Source organism: Brachyistius frenatus, unplaced genomic scaffold, assembly GCF_029030835.1.
Source record: "Brachyistius frenatus isolate BFR_SWC_R1_liver_20210118 unplaced genomic scaffold, ASM2903083v1 Contig_211, whole genome shotgun sequence".
Classification (NCBI taxonomy): domain Eukaryota; kingdom Metazoa; phylum Chordata; class Actinopteri; family Embiotocidae; genus Brachyistius; species Brachyistius frenatus.
In genome coordinates, this window is record NW_027210810.1 from 203,919 (window position 1) to 222,347 (window position 18,429).

Consider the following 18,429-nt stretch of genomic DNA (forward strand, 5'->3'; position numbering starts at 1 on the left):
ATAACCTCCCTCAGGTCCAGTGAACATTGTTCCCTTGAATGTTCAATATTTCCAAATAAGGAGAGGCGCCTGTCCTGTCCTTTAAACATGGGTAACTTTGGAGCACCTAGACTGTCTGTAATCTGTTAAGATTTGAAATTTTTTTCATCTGCAGTTTTTCCATGGATGCAAGACGAGAAATGAGAATCATAAAATGCACGAATGAATACACCAAAGACGTTTTTTTAGGATAACATTTGCCTTTATTGATACGAGTCAGAAACAGAAGAGACATTTTCAGTTAGTGTGATCTTAAAAACAGAAAGAAATCAGCAGCAGATTTCAGGTTTCAGAAGCTTCATCAGAAACAAAGCCCGCCCATCCCCCAGACCAGCAAATAAAAATAAAAAGGTTTATAAAACAGGATATCGAAGGCGTGTACAGTCCGCCGCCCAGCTCTGCTACAGGATACACGTCAGCTAACGAGGGAGGCGTCCAGACCGCCATCCATCAGGCACAATCAGCACGCCGCTGCCGGGTCACACGGGCATCTGCAGCTGTGAGTACTCGTCCTGCCCCTCCTTCTCATCAAGGTGAGGCTCGGCATCATCAGCATCCAGCTGCAGGACCAGAGGTCAGAGGTCAAAGAGCTGCGGCTATTCTACCCGGTGGATACTGGCGGTACTGCAACAAAAAGAAACCTGCAGCACGAAGCTGGTTCTTTTCACAGAAAGAAAACAACCTCTGACACCTGCTGACGAGCTCAGGGTTTACTCCTCACGTGCGTAAAACTTGCAGTTGTATTTGTGTGACATCATCACATTGTGAAATCCACAAGCCGAGCAGAAGCACCACTGAACATGTGCGGTGGGACGACACAACAGGACGACGTCCTTATAAGACGTCCTGATTTCACGCGCCACACCACTCTAGACTGCCACCCAATGGTAAACAGACATAATTACACAGACAAAATTATTGATGTTCATAAGAGCTGCGGTTGTTTTGTAAATAATAAAAGTATCCTCTGTTTTTTTTATCACAGTAGAGTGTCTTATGTGGACATTAAAATCTCAGAACTTTAAATATCAACCTAATATTTGGTTTAATGGTGAAGATTTTACATTCAGTGTCTCTTTCAGTTGAAGCCACGAATCTTTGTGCTGTGATATTTACATAAGTCAGCTTTAGGACTGAAATGTTAAGTTTAGTTATCACGTCATTTAAAAATGTGTCGTGTGTGTGTTGACCTCATGATGATGTCAGGATGACGTCATTGTGAAGGCGTGACTCACACTCTGCAGCTCTCGGCGGGTGAAGAGGCGGGGCAGCAGCAGCATCCTCACCGGGATGGTCAGCAGCAGCATGAAGGGGAACGCCAGCGCTGCCGCCGTCGCCATGACGACCCACAGCAGAGACAGACACGTCAGCTCGACGATAGTGAACAGGTGCATCCTTAATGTCCGCACCTGTGGGACAAGGACAGACAGGTTAGACAGGTGAGACTTAAACAAGTGAGGTCGAACGTGGGCTCCGACTGATACACGGGACTAACCTTGCGGACGTAGTTGTGGTCGGGGTGGTACTTCGGAGGCATCAGCAGCAGGATGAGTCGCTCGGTGAGCTGGATCCCATTAAGAGACATCACACCCATGTAGAGGAAGATCCCAAACAGCACTGCCAAAGGGATTTGACGCAGAACCTCCCCGATCACAATGGAAAAACCTGACAGAGCAGAGACCAGATCAGACCTCGCAGCACCAGACGAGTAGAAGCAGCAGGGAAAGTGGGAGCGACACTCTTTGTGGACGTCGTACCCACTAAAACAGCCACCAAGAAGCCCGTCACCCTCTGCTCCTTCACTTCCTGGATGCGAGGCTTGTCTCCTGGGGCGACGGATTTGCTCATGACTGTCAAGGCATTGGTGTGGGTGACTGACCGAACTGTGGCTGCCGATAACCAGGGTAAACCAAAGAGGGCTGAGACGCCGCCCACCACAACGATGATTAAGAGGTCCAGGTGAAAACCGGTTCCCTTCACCAGCATCCTCTCTTTCTTACTGACAATCAGCCTGAAAGACAGACGCAAGGAAAATTATGACGAGGGAAAAAAAGGAAACATCTAATCATAAAACATCGAGAAAAGACTAGAATGTAAGACCTAAAGTCTGGTAAAGACCAAGAGTCGGGTCGAGCCCCAAGTCAAGTTCAGGTTAAGACAGATGTCCCAAGACAAGTCTTACTAGTCTCAAGTCAAGACCAGAAATTTCCAAGTCAGGACCAGTAATTCTTAAACCAATCCCAAAAAGTCTGAAGCTTCAAATTAAACCCAATTTAAGACCAATCAAGGCCCAAGTCAGGACAAATTTACAATTCTGAACCAGGTTCCAAATCAAGTTCAACTAAAGAACAACTAGTTCCCAGTAATGAATAAAGTGTTGTACGCTGTGATCTGTGATTCCATGAAGATGAGGATGAAGACGAGGATGGCAGGAAGGATGCTGGCACCCATCATCCAAATTGGAAACTGCCCGTCCGACCCTAGAGGAGAAATCAGCCAGCCTCGCTTCTCTGGAGTGGAAACTGAGAATCCACTGGGCACGTTCAGTTTCTGTGAGCCAAAAGGAGGACAGTGATTCAATTGTTCGATCGCATCTTAACATAAGATTCTCTAGAGAAGTTTTTAAATGAGCTCTGCCCTCACCTGGGTGTAGGTGTCTTCTACACTGTAGTCCACCAGCACCATGATGAGGATAGCAATGGGCACCCCGAAGTCTCCAATGATCCTACGGAGCTGAAACACACAAAGCACCAAAATTACTGATCAGCAGACACCAGAAAAACACCCGATGGCATGGCCTTATCTTTAGACCCAACATGTCTACTGCAGGTGCACTGAACACAAGGAACAAGTAATGCAGCTCACTTCAGCATGTGTTCATGATGCTTGGGCTCAACAGTGACCAGTGTACTTGCGTGTACTAACCCGCCCGGGGAAGAAGGAACTGTTCTTGAACTTGCGCAGGTAGAAAGCGATGAAATACGTCCCGGCCATAAGGACAAACGACAGCAGCGCTGTGTTTGGCTCTCCAACAACCTTCCCAGGACTCCCCGTGGGCATGGTGTAGTTGCAGAAAGATGGAGATACGGTGTTGTTTCCATGGTAACAGTTTTGTAACGGATGCTCCTGAAAGATCTACGAAAGACGAGCAATGAAGAGAAAGCTAAAAGTATCTGTGTATTGATCACCTGGGTAGCATAAATAAAGGACTATTAAAATAATGTCAATGATTGTTATCTGAAACATCTTAGGTTGTAAAATATTGAAAGCACAACAAATACCGTGTCACAAGTTCTTTCTTTAATATCTTTTATATCACTACTTCATTTTCCTGTTCATGCTCACTGCAGGAGAGGTCTCTGAACTCTGAACTTACCTTCACCAGCTTGGCGAAGGTCTCGTAGATGAAAATGAGGGAGATGAGGAAGGAGAAGATCTCCTGAGTGAAGCGGGAAACGAAGCGAACCAGGATGCTTCCCTCGAAGGCCACGGTGAGGACAACGATGAGCACCAGCCAGAAACCGATCCACACCCGGCCTGTCAGATACTCGATCTCATTGTCTTTGCAAAACTAGACGCAAAAACAAACAACATGAAATACTTTGTGTTTTTTTTTTTTAGTTTTCAACCAACTCAGAAAGATAAAAACTAAGTAAATGGAAACACTTCACCAACAACTGAAAAATCAGATCCTAGTTGACCTGAAACCTGGAGGGTAGATTGAACAGAATAGACTTTTTATCACTGTATCTTAAAAATACCTACTTCTGTTTCACTCTGAGAATTTACATCCAACCCTGTTCCGGCAGATTTGTAAACTTATATGGTTAAAAAAAAATAAAGGTTTAATCAAATCCATAGATATTTCAATGAGGTTTCTTTTATAACAACTTTGATTCAGACAAAAAAAAAAATCTCAACACAAATCCTGCTGAAGATTTCACCTTGATATTGATAATATCACTTCTGTAACAGGATTGTCTTTTCCTCAACTGAACATCTCTGAAGAAACGCCACTGCATTGGAGGTAATTTGCTTACAGTGTAAAAGGCCTCTTCAAACACCAGCAGCGGTCCGGAGAAGCCAATCACCAGCAGAGGCTGAGCACCCAGAACGCTGAACACTATGCCCTGCATCGCCGTGGCAACTATCAGCTCCGACACACCAATCAGACCCTCCGTTTTCTCACCTGCGTCCCACAAACAGAGATCAGAGATCCACAGTCAAAGAGCTTTGAAAAACTTGCAGCACCTTGAAACTTGTTCAGCAAAGCTTCGTGAGGCAGTTCAGTCCTGGACCTTTTTTTTATGAGGTTCAGACTTACCAAGTAATCCACCAAAGGTGATGGCAGGTGACAGCGCAGCAAAGTAAATAAAGATGATGGCGGCCATGCACTGAGGATTCAGAGCGTCTCGGATGTCGCTGAGGTACTGAGGGTAGCGCCGCATCACGTCTTTGATCAGACCCCCGAACAGGCGACCTGAACGCCTCAGGGGCTCGTCGCTGTGTTTGGAGGGAACAAGAGAATCTGGAAAGAGAAGAGTACAAGTCTTTGAGCTTACATCCCAAAGTTAAACGTGACAACAACACATTTAAAATAAACAAAAAAACATTATGTTTAACACTTAGCGAATAAAACACATTCGCCATTATGCTGACGACCTCCTACTTTACCTTGCAAAGAAGATGAGGGTAAGAAGGACAAAAAGGAACGAAAGAATAGAAGTGTCTTACTGGCAAATGAGGGTGTAACAAGTGTGAGTACCTGAGACTCACCTTCATCCAGCTGAATGCTGGCTTGTTTCTCCTGCAGCTTGCCGCCCTGCTCCTCCTCCCTCTTTCGGAGGATTTCTCTTTGGAAGCGAGCGACGGAGTGGAGCAGCTCATCGCCGCCGACCTCAGAGGGAGGGAGGACGATGCTGCAGTCCAGGAAACGGTTGATGGCCGTCAGCAGGTCCTGGCGGTCGTCTGCCTGGTACGCCGCCTCATGGAAGAGCTGAAGGAACATACGGGCTGAACTTCACGGCAACACAAGTCGATGACAAGCCTACAGGATACCGACTGATGATCTGCCATCATCTGGCGGTCATATCCGAGAACGCGGGGACTCACCTTGTCTGACATGAGCGTGGAGATGGAGCGTCCGATCTGATGGTAGTCGATGTTGGCGGTGGGCGGGCCCAGCAGGAGGAAGAGGAACCTGACGGGGACGGGAACCTCCAACACGGACTCAAGCAGGACCGCCTCCTGCAGCCGCACGAACGCCATGGAGGGCTGGTCCAGGAAATCCACGCTGCCTGCAGACACAGCAGAGGGGCAAAATGAACCCAGTGAACCTGCTGATCTACACATCAACACATGAATTAAGGAGATGATGCGCATGTGATGTGTTTAGACCATTTAGATGTTTAGATTCTTATTTAATGCTTCAAAGACAAAGGCTCCTCCCAACAAATACCCATCTGATTCTGTTTTTTTTTTCTCTTCACTGTATGAAGCTCACTAATAAATTCAAACTTTTCAGTGTCATGGTCGAAGCACGTCACTGTCAGAGTTTGAAACGTGTGCTCAGGTCCGACGCGTACCCACGAGGACGACGGTGGCCTCGGCTCTCTCTGGGATCTTCTCCATCAGCTTCACTTCATGTTTTGATCTGGAGTGAGAGACCGGCTGGGCTTCTCTCTGGACACAGGTCAAAGTAAAGTCAGTAAATCCCAACAGGCTCCTCATTCTGCGTTCTTCTGCTGTACCGATGACACCCGTCTCTGCTGACCAGCCGACCCTCAGGTGGCGGCATCGCTGCTCACCTGTCCGATCACAGAGTGGATGTCACAGCTCCACCTAAAGCTTCTCGTTTGGTTTTTCTTCTTACCTTGCTCTTCTCTCCGTCAGCCTCTTTCTGATTGGTCGGGGTGATGGACAGCCCTGACTGGCCGTTGTGTCTGTCCTTCAGTGCGTCCATGTTGGCTACAGAGATGTTCTTGCTGAACAAGCTGTGATCTTTCTCATCGCTGGGGTGACTGAGGACAGAAGAGGAAGAAATATAATCATGAAAAAGATGGATGGATGGACGGATGAATGGATGGATGGAAGCCATGGTTCGGCTTCACGTCTGGGGCTCCATCATCTCGCCCATGTTTTATACAGTCAGTAGGATGAGTGAGTGAATGGATGAGAACCTGTGTCGGAGCAGCAGAGCTCTCAGGACGTTGGCTCGGTCTTCAGCTTTAATCTGATCTGAGATCACCATCTGCTCCACAACTTGCTGAGCGATCCCCGGCAAAGTCCTCTGCTTCAGATCCAGGAGCACCGCCCCTAAAAACACAGCAGCATGACATCATCACTCTGACGTCATCATCACACTGAAATTATCGTATTCGAGAGACTGAGGCATTTTCAGCTGTGTGTGAGAGTTGATTACGTTTTCTACTTTTTAGTCTTTGTGTGTTTATAAAGCAGATTCTTAAATCTTTGGGGGAGGGGCAAAGACATTTTCATCTATGTATAAACATTTATTATTGTATGATTACAGGATATAATGGGAGCCTGAAGGCAGGAGGGTCCACATTCAGAGAATCATAGATGGGGACACAGAACAACCTTTGGTCAAAAACAGGATCATCAGGTCGTGTCAATCGAGTCTTCTGGGTTTTGAGGTTGGGGCTCTTAAAACCAGTCGCAGTTCACCTCAGCACCACAAGGGGTCCCTTATTCTGAGGTTTCACATATCTGTTTCCTATTCACTAGGACGGACATCCAGCGAGTGGAAGTAAATAATATGCTGCACCATCCTCCAAGAATATAACGCTGTCAGTTACGTAAAGCTAAAAACTGTTTTTAGTTCCATTCTTGTGATGATACTACATGTTTATAATTTTCACTGTAAATAAACAAAACTCTGTTTGTTCTGATCAATCCTGAAAATAACCTGGACACAATTAAAGTCTTCCACTGGAGGGTAACAGAGAGCCTCCTCCTCTTCTTCCTCCACCTCCACCTCCTCCTCTTCCTCCTCATCCACCTCCACCTCCTCTTCTTCTTCTTCTTCTTCCTCCTGCTCCTCCTCACCATGGGAGATGGTTCTCCGGAGCTCCAGCAGCGAGCGGAAGGACAGGGAAGCGATGTGAGGTTTCCCCCAGCGCTCCGTCTCCTCATCCACCTCCTCCTCAAACTTGATCCATCGGGCCGTTTCCCTCCACTGCAGCTCCTGGTTCCTGTCAATCACCAGCTCGTTCAGCTCCACGAACACCTGACACACACAAACTCATCTTTGTCACTTATGAGGACGCTGCATTGACTTACATTCCTGAACACAGAAAAACTCATCTATGTCACTTATGAGGCCGCTGCTTGACTCACATCTCTGATCAATTACGTTAAGAACTCTTTGTCATCGAGGATCAAACTGGAACAAAGTTTGAAGAGTGAAAAAAAAAAATATATATATATATATAAATAAAATATTTGAAGTTTGAAGACTTCAAATATTTTTGATGGACTTTCAGTCACATCTTGTGAACTTCTTCAAAGGCTAAAAGCTCCAAAAACAGAAGTAAGTGGACCTTGTGGTGAGATTTCTCTTGTCAAACTTTAGCTTCCCAATTTGAGCTCAAAAATAAAGTAAATAAAATCAGATTAAACCTGGCTAAATCACACACTGGGATTTAACAGGACATATCCAGACTAAAGTGCATCAAAGATGTTAAATCAGGCTGGATCGGGATAAAATGGTTCCTCCTAATTAATTCATACATTTATTCATAAATTTGACCAAACTAAATTAAACAGGTAAAATTGGTGGAAAACAGATAAAGTTAAGTATAGCAAACCGGATCAAACCAGATTAACCCGGGACAAATCAGCTGTACCTTTTGTCGACTCTTCAGGTCCAAACCGACCATCCTGAAGACCAGACCAGACTGAACTGAAAGAGACGCTGACCTCACGGTTTACTCCCCTCTACATCTCTGCCTCTACCTGTTTGACTCCACCTGTCTGAATCTACCTGTCTGACTCGCTCTCATTAAGACGGGGTCCACTTTGTCGCTTGTTCACAATACCAGCCGGATTAACCGGCTCAGACTCCCGGTTCGTCTTTCGTCCCTCCTGTCAGCCTCAGTTTGGACGTTCCATTTGTTTTGTTGTCGATTATCACATCAGGGAGAAATCATCTAATCCTGTTCACACCTGAACCAGCAGCTGATGAACCCGTTTACTTGAACTCTGCCAACATTTCTTTATGCACATTCAACACCCCAACATTTCTGTAAATCCTCAGGTTCAGAACTTCCACTGAAAATATTCTGTTTTAAGACCATAACTGTGTAGAATATCCCGAAAACAAGGAACCGTTTACATCCAGGTGTAGAAATAGAAAGCAGCCTAAGTGTCATTTAAAGTAAAACGTTGAAGTTGTAAGATGTGAAATCAGTTCAAACATCATGAGCGCAAGAAATAAAGGCTAAAATACTCTTTGAGTAAAGCTGAAAGTAACTGAAATGTTAAAGTGTAAAAAAAAAGAAGCATTTAAACTGGTGTTTTAGTATTTTTTTTTAGTGTTGGATGGATGTTTTCAGTCATGTTTATTATTCATAGCGTCACCGCAACTTTTAACTTTCACTGAAGATGGAAATGAGCTTTTTATAGAGCACCGTCTCTGTTAAACAAACAATGAATACATTTATAAATAAATACTTGTTTGTAAACAATGATAGCAGTTAAAGTGTTGGTTTCAAAGCCATGAGCGCAGTTAAGCCGTCAGTTTGAGAGTACTGTATGAAAACAGTTGAATTGTCAGTTGACATTAAAGACGTAAAAGCAGCCGATCCGTCATAAACAATGAAAACAATTGAAACTCCGTGTAGAGTTGGAGCGCCAGCAGAAACATCGGCTGTGGGAGACAGTTGAAGTGTCGGTTAATGTGCGAGCGGCAGTTAAAGTGTCCGTCAAAGCAGTTGAACTTTGAATTGTGGTTGAAAACACGGCAGGAGTGTCGGCCGAAGTGAAAGAAGTTAAAGTAGATCAAGTAGAGAAAGATGAAAGCAATTGAAACGTCAGCTGAACTGTAAAGAATCAAAGCGAAGAAAGAAATATAAGCGCCAGGACTCGGCGGATCTGAGCAAACTGAGCCGGTGGTCGTTGATGTCTGGGCTCAGCAGTGTGCGTTTAATAAGAGTTATGATAATAATGGAACATCCTTAGCTCCGCCCCCTGACCTCATGAGGCGTGCGGTCCGACTGCAGGTGTTGCAGGTGTTGGTTTGTCCGACTGCTGATGTGGACGATCGGCCCTCTGGAGCTCCGCCTCACCAGGTGTCGTCGAACTGCCGGCACGTCGTCCAATCGATGACCTAAGATACATCGGGGTGGGGGCGGAGTCAGAGAATTGATTGTTTTTGCAGATTTTCTATACATTGATTTTGGTTTTCTACTTAACCCTTTTAAAATGTCCTCATGATGTCCTTTTTCTCAGCACAAACTCGGCTGACTTCTCATTTTTTTATCAATTTAACAAAGTATGAAGCTGCCAGGAACCCGACAAACAAGAAGAATGACCCAGACAGACACAAAGATTTAAGGTGATAATCATTCATAGCATTATATAGAACAGCTCAAGTGCGCTATTTACACACACAACTGGAGCCAAAACTTTACAATTAAAAATCATATGACATAATATTTACATCTAAAATTGTTACACCTATTTTTGTGTTTTTCCATTAAAATGTCACTGAAATGATAAATAATTTAATTTCAAATACTAATTTGAACATTGTAAAAGTCTGCAGAAAAATATGAGATACTGCTTTTCTCAGCTTTTTGTTCGTGATGTATAAATATAATTATGTCGCTATTAATAACACAATCTGTCTGTACCATAACCTAACCTTGAACCAACCTAATGACTGACATTATGGGGACTTTTCATTTATTATCCCCAGAGGAACTTGAGTCCCCACGAGGTTGGTAAGACAGAACACACTCGTGGTCTCAGGGGAACTTTTTGCAGAATAAACAAGATTTCAGGCTCCAATGAAGAATCATTAAGACGAGAGTCTGAGTGGATCAACCAATCAGCCCACACTCACACACACACACACACACACACACACACACACACACACACACACACACACACACACACACACACACACACACACACACACACACACACACACACACACGCACAGGTGTTTTCATCAGCATGTGAACAGAGTTTCAGGTTGCGGTAAAAATGTGATTTTCTCTGAAACGCGATGTTTCCACATCATTTCTTCTTTTCTGGGAACGAACAACGCAAACAGCCAATCGGATTCCAGCAGTGGGAGTCAGCTGACGAGCGCACTCTACCTGCTGTCAGAGGTGACCACAGGTCACGGGTCTGTGTGGATAGAAATACTGAAGAGACTCAGAATGAGGAAAATAAAGTAGATAAACTAAATAAATAATTTTTCTACAAGCTGAATATTATAACGATCCTGTTTTGTTTTTTCAATTGTAGGAATTGTTTTTTTTCTTTGTAGTATCTTTGCAATTCAAAAAAACTTGAATATGTGAATGCTGTGTTCACATATTAATCTTGTAAATATAATTTTTATAGTGGAACTGCTTATCAGGCTTTGTAAAATAATACTTAGAATTTATCACATTACTGTCAATTAAAAGTTTTTGTGAGTAGATATCTGGCACTTACTTAGAAAACCTTTTTGTTTTCATTCTACTTTTTCTTATAAAGTAAATTAAAGCAATTTTACAGGAGTTAGATTTATTTCTCCTACTGATGGGAAAAAAAAAAGATTTGTCTCTTTCTTTTGTTTGCATTGTGGCTCCAGAAAGTTTATTTTGGTTTCTGTCTTATTTGCAAGTGATTCTTTTTGTTTTACTTTCTGCATCTAATTGACGACTCCCGTGTCCTTATCTTGTGACCTGCAACCAGCACAGTATTACCATATGAAAGCAGATACAAAGGAATTGGGAGTGACGGTCAGCTGTTTGTCACACTGTAACTTTTAAGCTGCCCTATGGAAAAAAAAAAAAAAAAAAAAAAAAAAGCAATACTGTCTCTTTGAGGGTGCATGTATTTGCTCCTTCTTGCAAGAATAAATGTCCGATATGTTTGATTTTGAACCAAACCTCTGAGTAATTTTTCCAACACCTACCCCGGGTACTGTCTGCTGGCTTTTCTTTTCAGACACATGTATGTAGCCTGATTAAAAATAATCCTATAGAGCAGGAACCAAGAACATTGTGTTGAAAGTCAACGAGCATGTCCACATCTGGATATTTAAAGTTTTACGAATGAGTGAGTCACTCTCTGCTTCAGGGGGACAATATCTTTCATTTCTGCCGCTCTATGCGATTTTTGATGATATCCCTACTCGTCAGATATTCTTGGACAGATGTTCCTCTGAACGTCTGAAGTTTCACATCTGGAGAATCGATATTTAAAGCCTTCACTGCAGAACAATGGAAACAACCCTCCCCTTGCCGAAAGTGATGCAGTAATTGAAGTTACAGACACTCGCACATAAACTGTGTGGATAAAACAATTTGAACTCTGAGAAGATCAAAAAGATCAAAAAGATAACAAAACAAACAGCAGCGTACTCACTGAGATCAGCCTTCAGTCTGTCAGACAACCAACAGTGGAAATATCTGATCACAGCCATGGCAGAGACTGACTTCATGTTTATCTGAGAGTCCTTCACAACCAGGACCAGAACCAGGACCAGAACCAGGACCAGGACCAGGACCAGGACCACTCACACACACACAGAGTAACAGTGGACAGAGACCGTGGGCTGGCTGTGTGGGACGGCAGCATTGTGTTCAGGTCAGCAGCAGCTTCACGTCACATGATGAACAAACAAGTGACAGAAAACTCTTTCATGTTGCAAAAAATTCCTTCAAGAACCAAAGAGACGCCAAATACCCCGGTGCATGCTGGGAGAGGCTGCGGCCTCCTGTGACACCCCCAAAACTCGTCCTCAAGGCCCAGATACGCTCAGCTGCTACATGCATGAGTCTAACATGCTCACAATGCTAACAGTATGCTAACAGTCTCACAATGCTAACATGCTCACAATGCAAATATGCTCACAATGCTAACACCATGCTAACATGCTCAGTAGTCTAACATGCTGATGGTTAACAGGTCTGACACATTTACCACCTTAGAGCATGTTAGCGTGTTAACATTAGCTCATTAGCAATAAACACAGAGCCCAGCTGAGGCTCATGGTGATGTCATCAGTTCTTTTTTTTTTTTTTAGATATTAACATGTTGACTTGATGATGGCGTTATAGAGGATGTCCGAGGAGTTTTCATTTCAAATTTAAAACTGAAACCGGGCAGTGTCTAAAGTGCAACCCCTGGTGGCCCTTGGTGGTATTGCACTTTATGGTACTTCCGCATTGGCCTCACTTTTCAAGACCGAGAAGCTACGTCCACTTTTATTTCTGGTCTACGTTTAGAATACAGTACTTCTTCCTCTGGTGTCGGACTGCAAGCAAACTGGACGACTCACTATCAAAGTGGGATTACCAGACGGACGGGCCGGGGCTAGCTGTCGCTAGTAGATGTCGCTGTAACACAATACGTAGACATCTATGACACGACGTCAACACTGCATTTTACATTCTGTGAATACATTTAGTGAATTTTAGAACTAAATATCTTACAGGTTGAACCTTTAGTGTCCAAAAATAAGCATCACAATAATTGAAAGTATATTTAAAATGTAGAATTAATCGTCAACTTTGGTGATGTAAATGAAGCCACATTTGATTCATTGAGGTGTGCTGTAAGTGAAATTGTTTGTAAAAGTTGTTTATAAAGCATTGTGGTAAATATAAATGTTGTATCTAAAAGTTACATGTAAAGTCAAATGAAAACATAATGCATATGGAAGTATTCAGATAAAGAGTTAAAGTTAAATTTGAAATATGGTGTGATATATAAAGTTATTTGTTAAAAAGTTGTGTATACAGGATGTAAAATTGGAACGAAAGTGATATTTAATGTGCATTTTTAAGCCGTGTACTGACTCTTAATGCCGTCCAGGTCAACAGACGCCAGAGTTTCAGCCTCATCAGTGTCGTCAGTGACAACGCCCTTCACGGTGCAACCAGATGAGAGGATGCTGTGATTAGATGAGATGGTGGGCGGGTCACTGTGAGGGGGAGGAGTTACAGATTAACTGGACCAACATGCAGAAACACATATTTTGCACAAACCCCATATTTAAAGGTCCGGACAGTTTGTGGTGTTACTTACCTGGCGGTCATCCAGTCCTCCTCTCCATCAGTCTGACTGTAGGCCTCCTCCTCGCCTTCCTCCACCTGGTCTTCTTCTATGGTGGTCGCATTGCTGGGGGCGGGGCCTCGCCGGCTCTCCTTCCTCCCCTCATTGGTTCTCTTCCTCCTGCCATCAGCGGGTGGTTTGGAAAGAGGATGATGGACATGGAGAGACGAGTGGCGGTGATCTGCGGCAAGAAAGCAATAATTATGACCTTTTATAAATATGACAGCAAAAAAACAGCATATTAATAATGAACTGATTTTTAATCATAAAAATGAGCAGGAGATCAGTCCTCTGGAACGCTTCACATCCCCTGGTACATCTTCTAAGATGCCAGATCACAGGAACTTTATCGAAGAACACAGCAAGAGTTTGAAACATCTGAGGCTATAAAAGCAAAAAGCAAAACACCAACAGGGATTCTTATAGACAGTGAGAACCTCTAATAATAAAACTTTCTCAGACCCACAAAACCTTCTCAAAATCTCCTATAACACTATAATGAATACTGGACTGCCAAAAAGACAACAAACACTGAATCTCTAGAAAATGTCTCAAGACTTTTAGAGCATCCTTAGATAGGTGAAGATGATCGAACCCTTTTGAAAACAATATTGAGCCTTCGGAGCCTTTAGAAAACCTGAAACGTCCTTAATGTCATTCTGATCTTTCATAAGAACTAATAGAAAGATAACTGAACCCAAACAACGATCCCTTAAACCTCCTCAGGAACCCATTCAGCCTTTTCGACCTGGAAGAACCTGGAACCTCCTTTATTTCTTGCTGGAATCTTCTCAAGAACTACTTGTTGAACACTTAAATATGCTTGCAGAGGCTTTTCTAGAAAGTGAAACCCCCAAAATCTTCTTAGAGGCCGCCAACCCTGCAATGGACTCTAAAAACTCCCAAATAGGCTGTAAAACAGAAACCTTCTCAGCACCTTCTGAAAGAACCAGGATCCTTAAATTGCCTTTAGAGGTGCTGATACCCGTCCAAAGATCCCGAGACCACCTAAAAGAGTTTCCTAGAAATGAATACAAATCTTCTAGGACTGTCTATTGGAATCTGAAAAAGACAACAAGCAGTTAGTGCAGGAAGCTTCTCTGGACCTTTGGAAGATCTTAAAAAAACGATGTTGAGTCTTTTAGTCCCCCAGAACCTTTACAACAGCTTCAACAACCTCCTGCAGATGATCGGACCCGAACAAAGAACCCTGAACCTCCTCAGGAACCGGCGGACCTTTTTCTAACATCTTCTGAAACCAGGTTTCAGCGTCTCACCTTCGATGTCCTGCTCATCGTAGACCCGGTGTTTCTCCGGCGGGCTGCGAGCTGCAGGATGAAGGATCTGCTGAAAACACTGCACATCGAAGGCCTTGTTCAGGTCCTCCTCTTCTTCGTCACTATCGCAGCGTGGAGGAAGAGGAGGCAGAGACTGCAGAGAGAAGAGGGAGGAGTGAAGACACATGAAGGAGGGTCCGCCCATCAGCCGGATGACACGACGGACAACAGAAGCAGAGAAGTGACGAATCTGCAGTGATTTCAGCTTTAAATAACATTATTGATTATCGATTGATTATGTGATTTGCGTGGAGACTCACTGCAGACAGACCGGGGGCGTCACCAGGACCTGCTGAGTTCTGATGATGGCTCATGGCTCCTGCAGGGGTCAGAGATCAGAGGTCAGGGGTTAGAGGGGGGGGGGACTTCAAAACCCTGAGAGGAAGAAACTACAGACGGCAAAGGTCAAGGAGAAACTTTGAACACCTTTGAACACATTGTTTAAGGTTTCCCTTAAACTGTGGCGATAAAACTGAAACATCTGAAAACATTCAAATCTGTTAATTTATTCATCATTAAACACAAAAACTCCTGAAGGTTCTCCGTTGCTGAAACCTTAATCTTAATCTTAACCTTAACCTTTTAAGGTACAAATAAAGGCTCGTCTTCGCTTTAAATTGTAAACTTTGGGGGTATTTTACCCCGAAAAGACATTTAGATATTAACGAATGGGACATCAACCTGTAAAGAATTCCTTAAATCTGACAAAATACCATGAAATCATCTATTAATCTTAATTCTCACAGGACTTGAACACCGAGGTACAAATCAATCACCTCTGAATTTTTTTTTAAATTGCTTTTAAGGTGTTTTGACCCCTTAAAAAACTTTCAAACAGTACAGAGGATAATTTCTGATTGTGAGCTATGAAATTCTGGATAAGATAATGTGAGTAAATAAAATACCCGTGATGATATTTTTTCATTTTAGAATATTATTTATCCCTTAAAATTCCTTTAAAATTAATATATTCCATTAATTTATCCCAAATCCGTATATACGTTCACTTCGTGTGGTCATTAAGGCCTTTTTCAGATCAGGGTATTTTTAAGAACCTAAAATTTTCTAAGTAAAAGTCAGATCATGAATCTCTGACTTCTGTCATCTGTGTTTGACCATGTTGTGCCTGAGCAGGAGGTCAAAGGTCAGAGCTTAAACTTTCAGCCTTGATAAGGTGAGTGAAACTATCAGACTGAGCAGATCCAGAGGAGAGTGAATCAGCACATCAGAGAGACATGACTCAGCAGGAACACTGAGAGGCAGTAAAGTCACTTCAGGTTCATCATCGTTTATCCCCCAGAGTCTGTTTCATATTTTATGACGATGCGAATTCTCCACCTCAGACGAGGGACTTCTTTTTTTTTTTTTTTTTTTACCTTTCGAGATTCTTTCAGCTAAATCTTTGGTGTTTCCGCAACGTCCTGTCAAACAACTATTTTGTCTTTTTTTTTTTTTCACCTTCTCGTCTGACATAGAAACACAGACACTGTAACCACGGCGACTCTTAAGGTTATATTGTAAAAAATCTATTGGTCAACAGAATGATGTTATAGGAAGTGGCAGCAGTGTTGTTTTTTTTTCTTTTAGGTTTGAAAGGAAAGGTCTGTATTGGTTTCAGACTGTCGGAGAGATGTGAGCCAAAGATTCTCCTTCAGGTGATCTACAGACAACAGGAAAGTTTGTTTTAGAGTCAGATCTGAACTCACAGACATAAAAGTTGTATGTTCAGATTCAGTGAGTTCCTGATGTCCTTCAGAATAAACCTCCAGAAATCCACTCAGAGACCACAGAAAACAGACAGTTCAGAAGCTGCCTGAGAAACTTTATGTTTTTAAGTTCTCTTCAGTATCACAGAGATCCAGTGATTGTCGTCTCTACATACATGATGCGCTGCAAATGGGAGCTGCTTACCCACAATTCTGCTGCTTCATTGTACAAAATGTAAATAACTACAGGCTAAAGAACAGAGTTGGAGCTGCAGTCCACAGTGCTACTCATTGAATCCATGGCAACATTGTACTTCCTGTTTCTTCAGAAGTTTAAATCCCTTCAAAGAAGTTTAATTGATCATTTTCTGAGATACTTTGTTGACCAAGAAACACTAATAACAAGATAGCAAAGTCATAATAAGGATGTAGAGCCTGCAGGTTTTTTTTTTTCCTGTGGGGAACAATTTGTGCTTCTGTAACCAGAAACATCTGAAAACAGACGATGATGATGTTGCTTTGAGTCTTCTGACAGGTTCAAGATATTAACTGAAAGCTCATCACATGTCAGTTTGATCTGCTGAAAACAACAGGACTGATCATCAGTCGGTGCAGCTTCAGTCACCTCTGAATGTTACACAGGTGTTACACAATTATCTGATCAGATCAATAATCATATAAAAGATGTAGCTGCTCAGAGTTGAGCAGGTCTGTACTGCAAAGCCTTCACTGATCCGGGGTTCAGTTTCAATGTCACTGTGTGTGTGTGTGTGTGTGTGTGTGTGTGTGTGTGTGTGTGTGTGTGTGTGTGTGTGTGTGTGTGTGTGTGTGTGTGTGTGTGTGTGTGTGTGTGTGTGTGTGTGTGTGTGTGTGTGTGTGTGTGTGTGTCAGTGAAACAGGAAGAGAGTTGGAGCCTACCTCAGCGTCCTTGCAGCTGAAAGAGAGAAATTGTAATGCAAAGACCGAAACCAACAGAGGGAACAGAGGGTGGGGGTGGGGGTGGGGGTGGAAGGGTGAGGGGGGGGTAGGGAGACAGGGGGGACACAGAGGGGAGGGGGGGGAGAAGAAAGGAGGTGAGAGGAGAACGAGAGAGGGAGGCACGGAGGAGATGGAGAGGGGAGGCAGAGACAGAATGGACGAGGAAAGGTCCAACTCTCTACAGAAACCTGATCAGCTGAAGGTCTCCATGGCAACCAAACTGTCAGTCAAGGTTAGTCCCACCTCCCTGGCTGCGCAAGCATGCACGCATGCACGCACGCACAAAAAAACATGCACACAAATAGCTGCAGACAGACTGCTGCCTGGTGTGATGATGTCACTGATGACATCATACAGCCAGGTAACTCCCACCTGTTTCCATGCAACCAGCTGCAGCCTGACACACACACCTCTCAGCGACAGGAAACCCTTCAAACACGATGCGATGACGGGGTTTTATTGGTCAATGATGCGGGTTGTTAGCGACGCCGTCACTGTTTTTATTTTTACTGCCAAAAAGTCTGAAACGATAAAACTCTTCTGTAATAACGGAGAAACTTAACAAAATTTAAAAGAATTCAGAGGACACCGTTGTAATTCACAGTGTGACCGTGATATCTAATTCATGATGGGATTATTTTCAGATTGACCGCCAGAAATTTCATAAAAAGGATTAATTTTGGCAAATGACCCCGTAATGACTCGTGGGAAAAAACAATTGACTTTGTATTTCATGAGAGAAGTTGAATGGGAGTCTATGGAGCCAACCCCCCCCCCCCAGTGGCCTTCAGTGGTATTTCAAGACACTTCCACATTAGCCTCATCTTTCAGACTTGGAAGCGATAGCTGCAGTCTATGATGCAGGTTGGTTTGTGGTCTTACTTTCACAGTAACATCATGGCGCTGCAGCTGGTTGTAGGTTTAATACAGAGCAGCGTTTTTCTTTGATATTGGAGTGATTAGGAGAAGAGAACCGGAGCATAAAAATGACAAAGATGTTCTGATTCATCTATCTTCTCCGGTTCATGTTCTTTTTCTGGAAAACTTAAGTTTTTCCACAAATATTG

General features: G+C 43.3%; 1 protein-coding gene across 3 annotated transcripts; it reads right to left on the reverse strand.

Moving 5' to 3' along the window:
* Positions 1-228: 228 nt before the first annotated feature.
* Positions 229-17,758, reverse strand: slc4a2a (solute carrier family 4 member 2a). 3 transcript variants are annotated; one of them, XM_069719260.1, is made up of 22 exons: positions 17,303-17,758; positions 14,939-14,997; positions 14,619-14,772; positions 13,315-13,522; positions 13,086-13,210; positions 9,255-9,388; positions 7,108-7,288; positions 6,219-6,354; positions 5,912-6,059; positions 5,625-5,721; positions 5,152-5,336; positions 4,816-5,035; positions 4,364-4,567; positions 4,080-4,228; positions 3,416-3,610; positions 2,965-3,174; positions 2,683-2,772; positions 2,423-2,589; positions 1,797-2,050; positions 1,535-1,704; positions 1,275-1,448; positions 229-599 (listed from the first exon to the last, which is right to left on the reverse strand). In XM_069719260.1, the coding sequence occupies exons 2-22, from the start codon at positions 14,990-14,992 to the stop codon at positions 519-521; spliced, it is 3,336 nt and encodes a 1,111-aa protein (XP_069575361.1). In that variant the 5' UTR covers positions 14,993-14,997; positions 17,303-17,758; the 3' UTR covers positions 229-518. The 3 variants fall into 3 exon arrangements, with proteins under 3 accessions (XP_069575361.1, XP_069575363.1, XP_069575364.1); XM_069719262.1 differs by lacking the exons at positions 13,086-13,210; positions 13,315-13,522; positions 14,619-14,772; positions 14,939-14,997; positions 17,303-17,758 and adding an exon at positions 11,650-11,720; XM_069719263.1 differs by lacking the exons at positions 9,255-9,388; positions 13,086-13,210; positions 13,315-13,522; ... (1 more) ...; positions 14,939-14,997; positions 17,303-17,758 and adding an exon at positions 7,908-7,998.
* Positions 17,759-18,429: the final 671 nt, after the last annotated feature.

What these genes read in the sequence shown, in the direction of transcription:
- slc4a2a (XM_069719260.1), bottom strand. Translation starts at nt 14,992, where the DNA reads ATGAGCCATCATCAGAACTCAGCAGGTCCTGGTGACGCCCCCGGTCTG. An exon ending in ACGCCCCCGGTCTGTCTGCA is followed by an intron (nt 14,773 to 14,938) that starts GTGAGTCTCCAC and finishes TTCTCTCTGCAG; the next exon opens with TCTCTGCCTCCTCTTCCTCC. An exon ending in CGGACCGCACGCCTCATGAG is followed by an intron (nt 7,289 to 9,254) that starts GTCAGGGGGCGG and finishes TGTGTGTGTCAG; the next exon opens with GTGTTCGTGGAGCTGAACGA.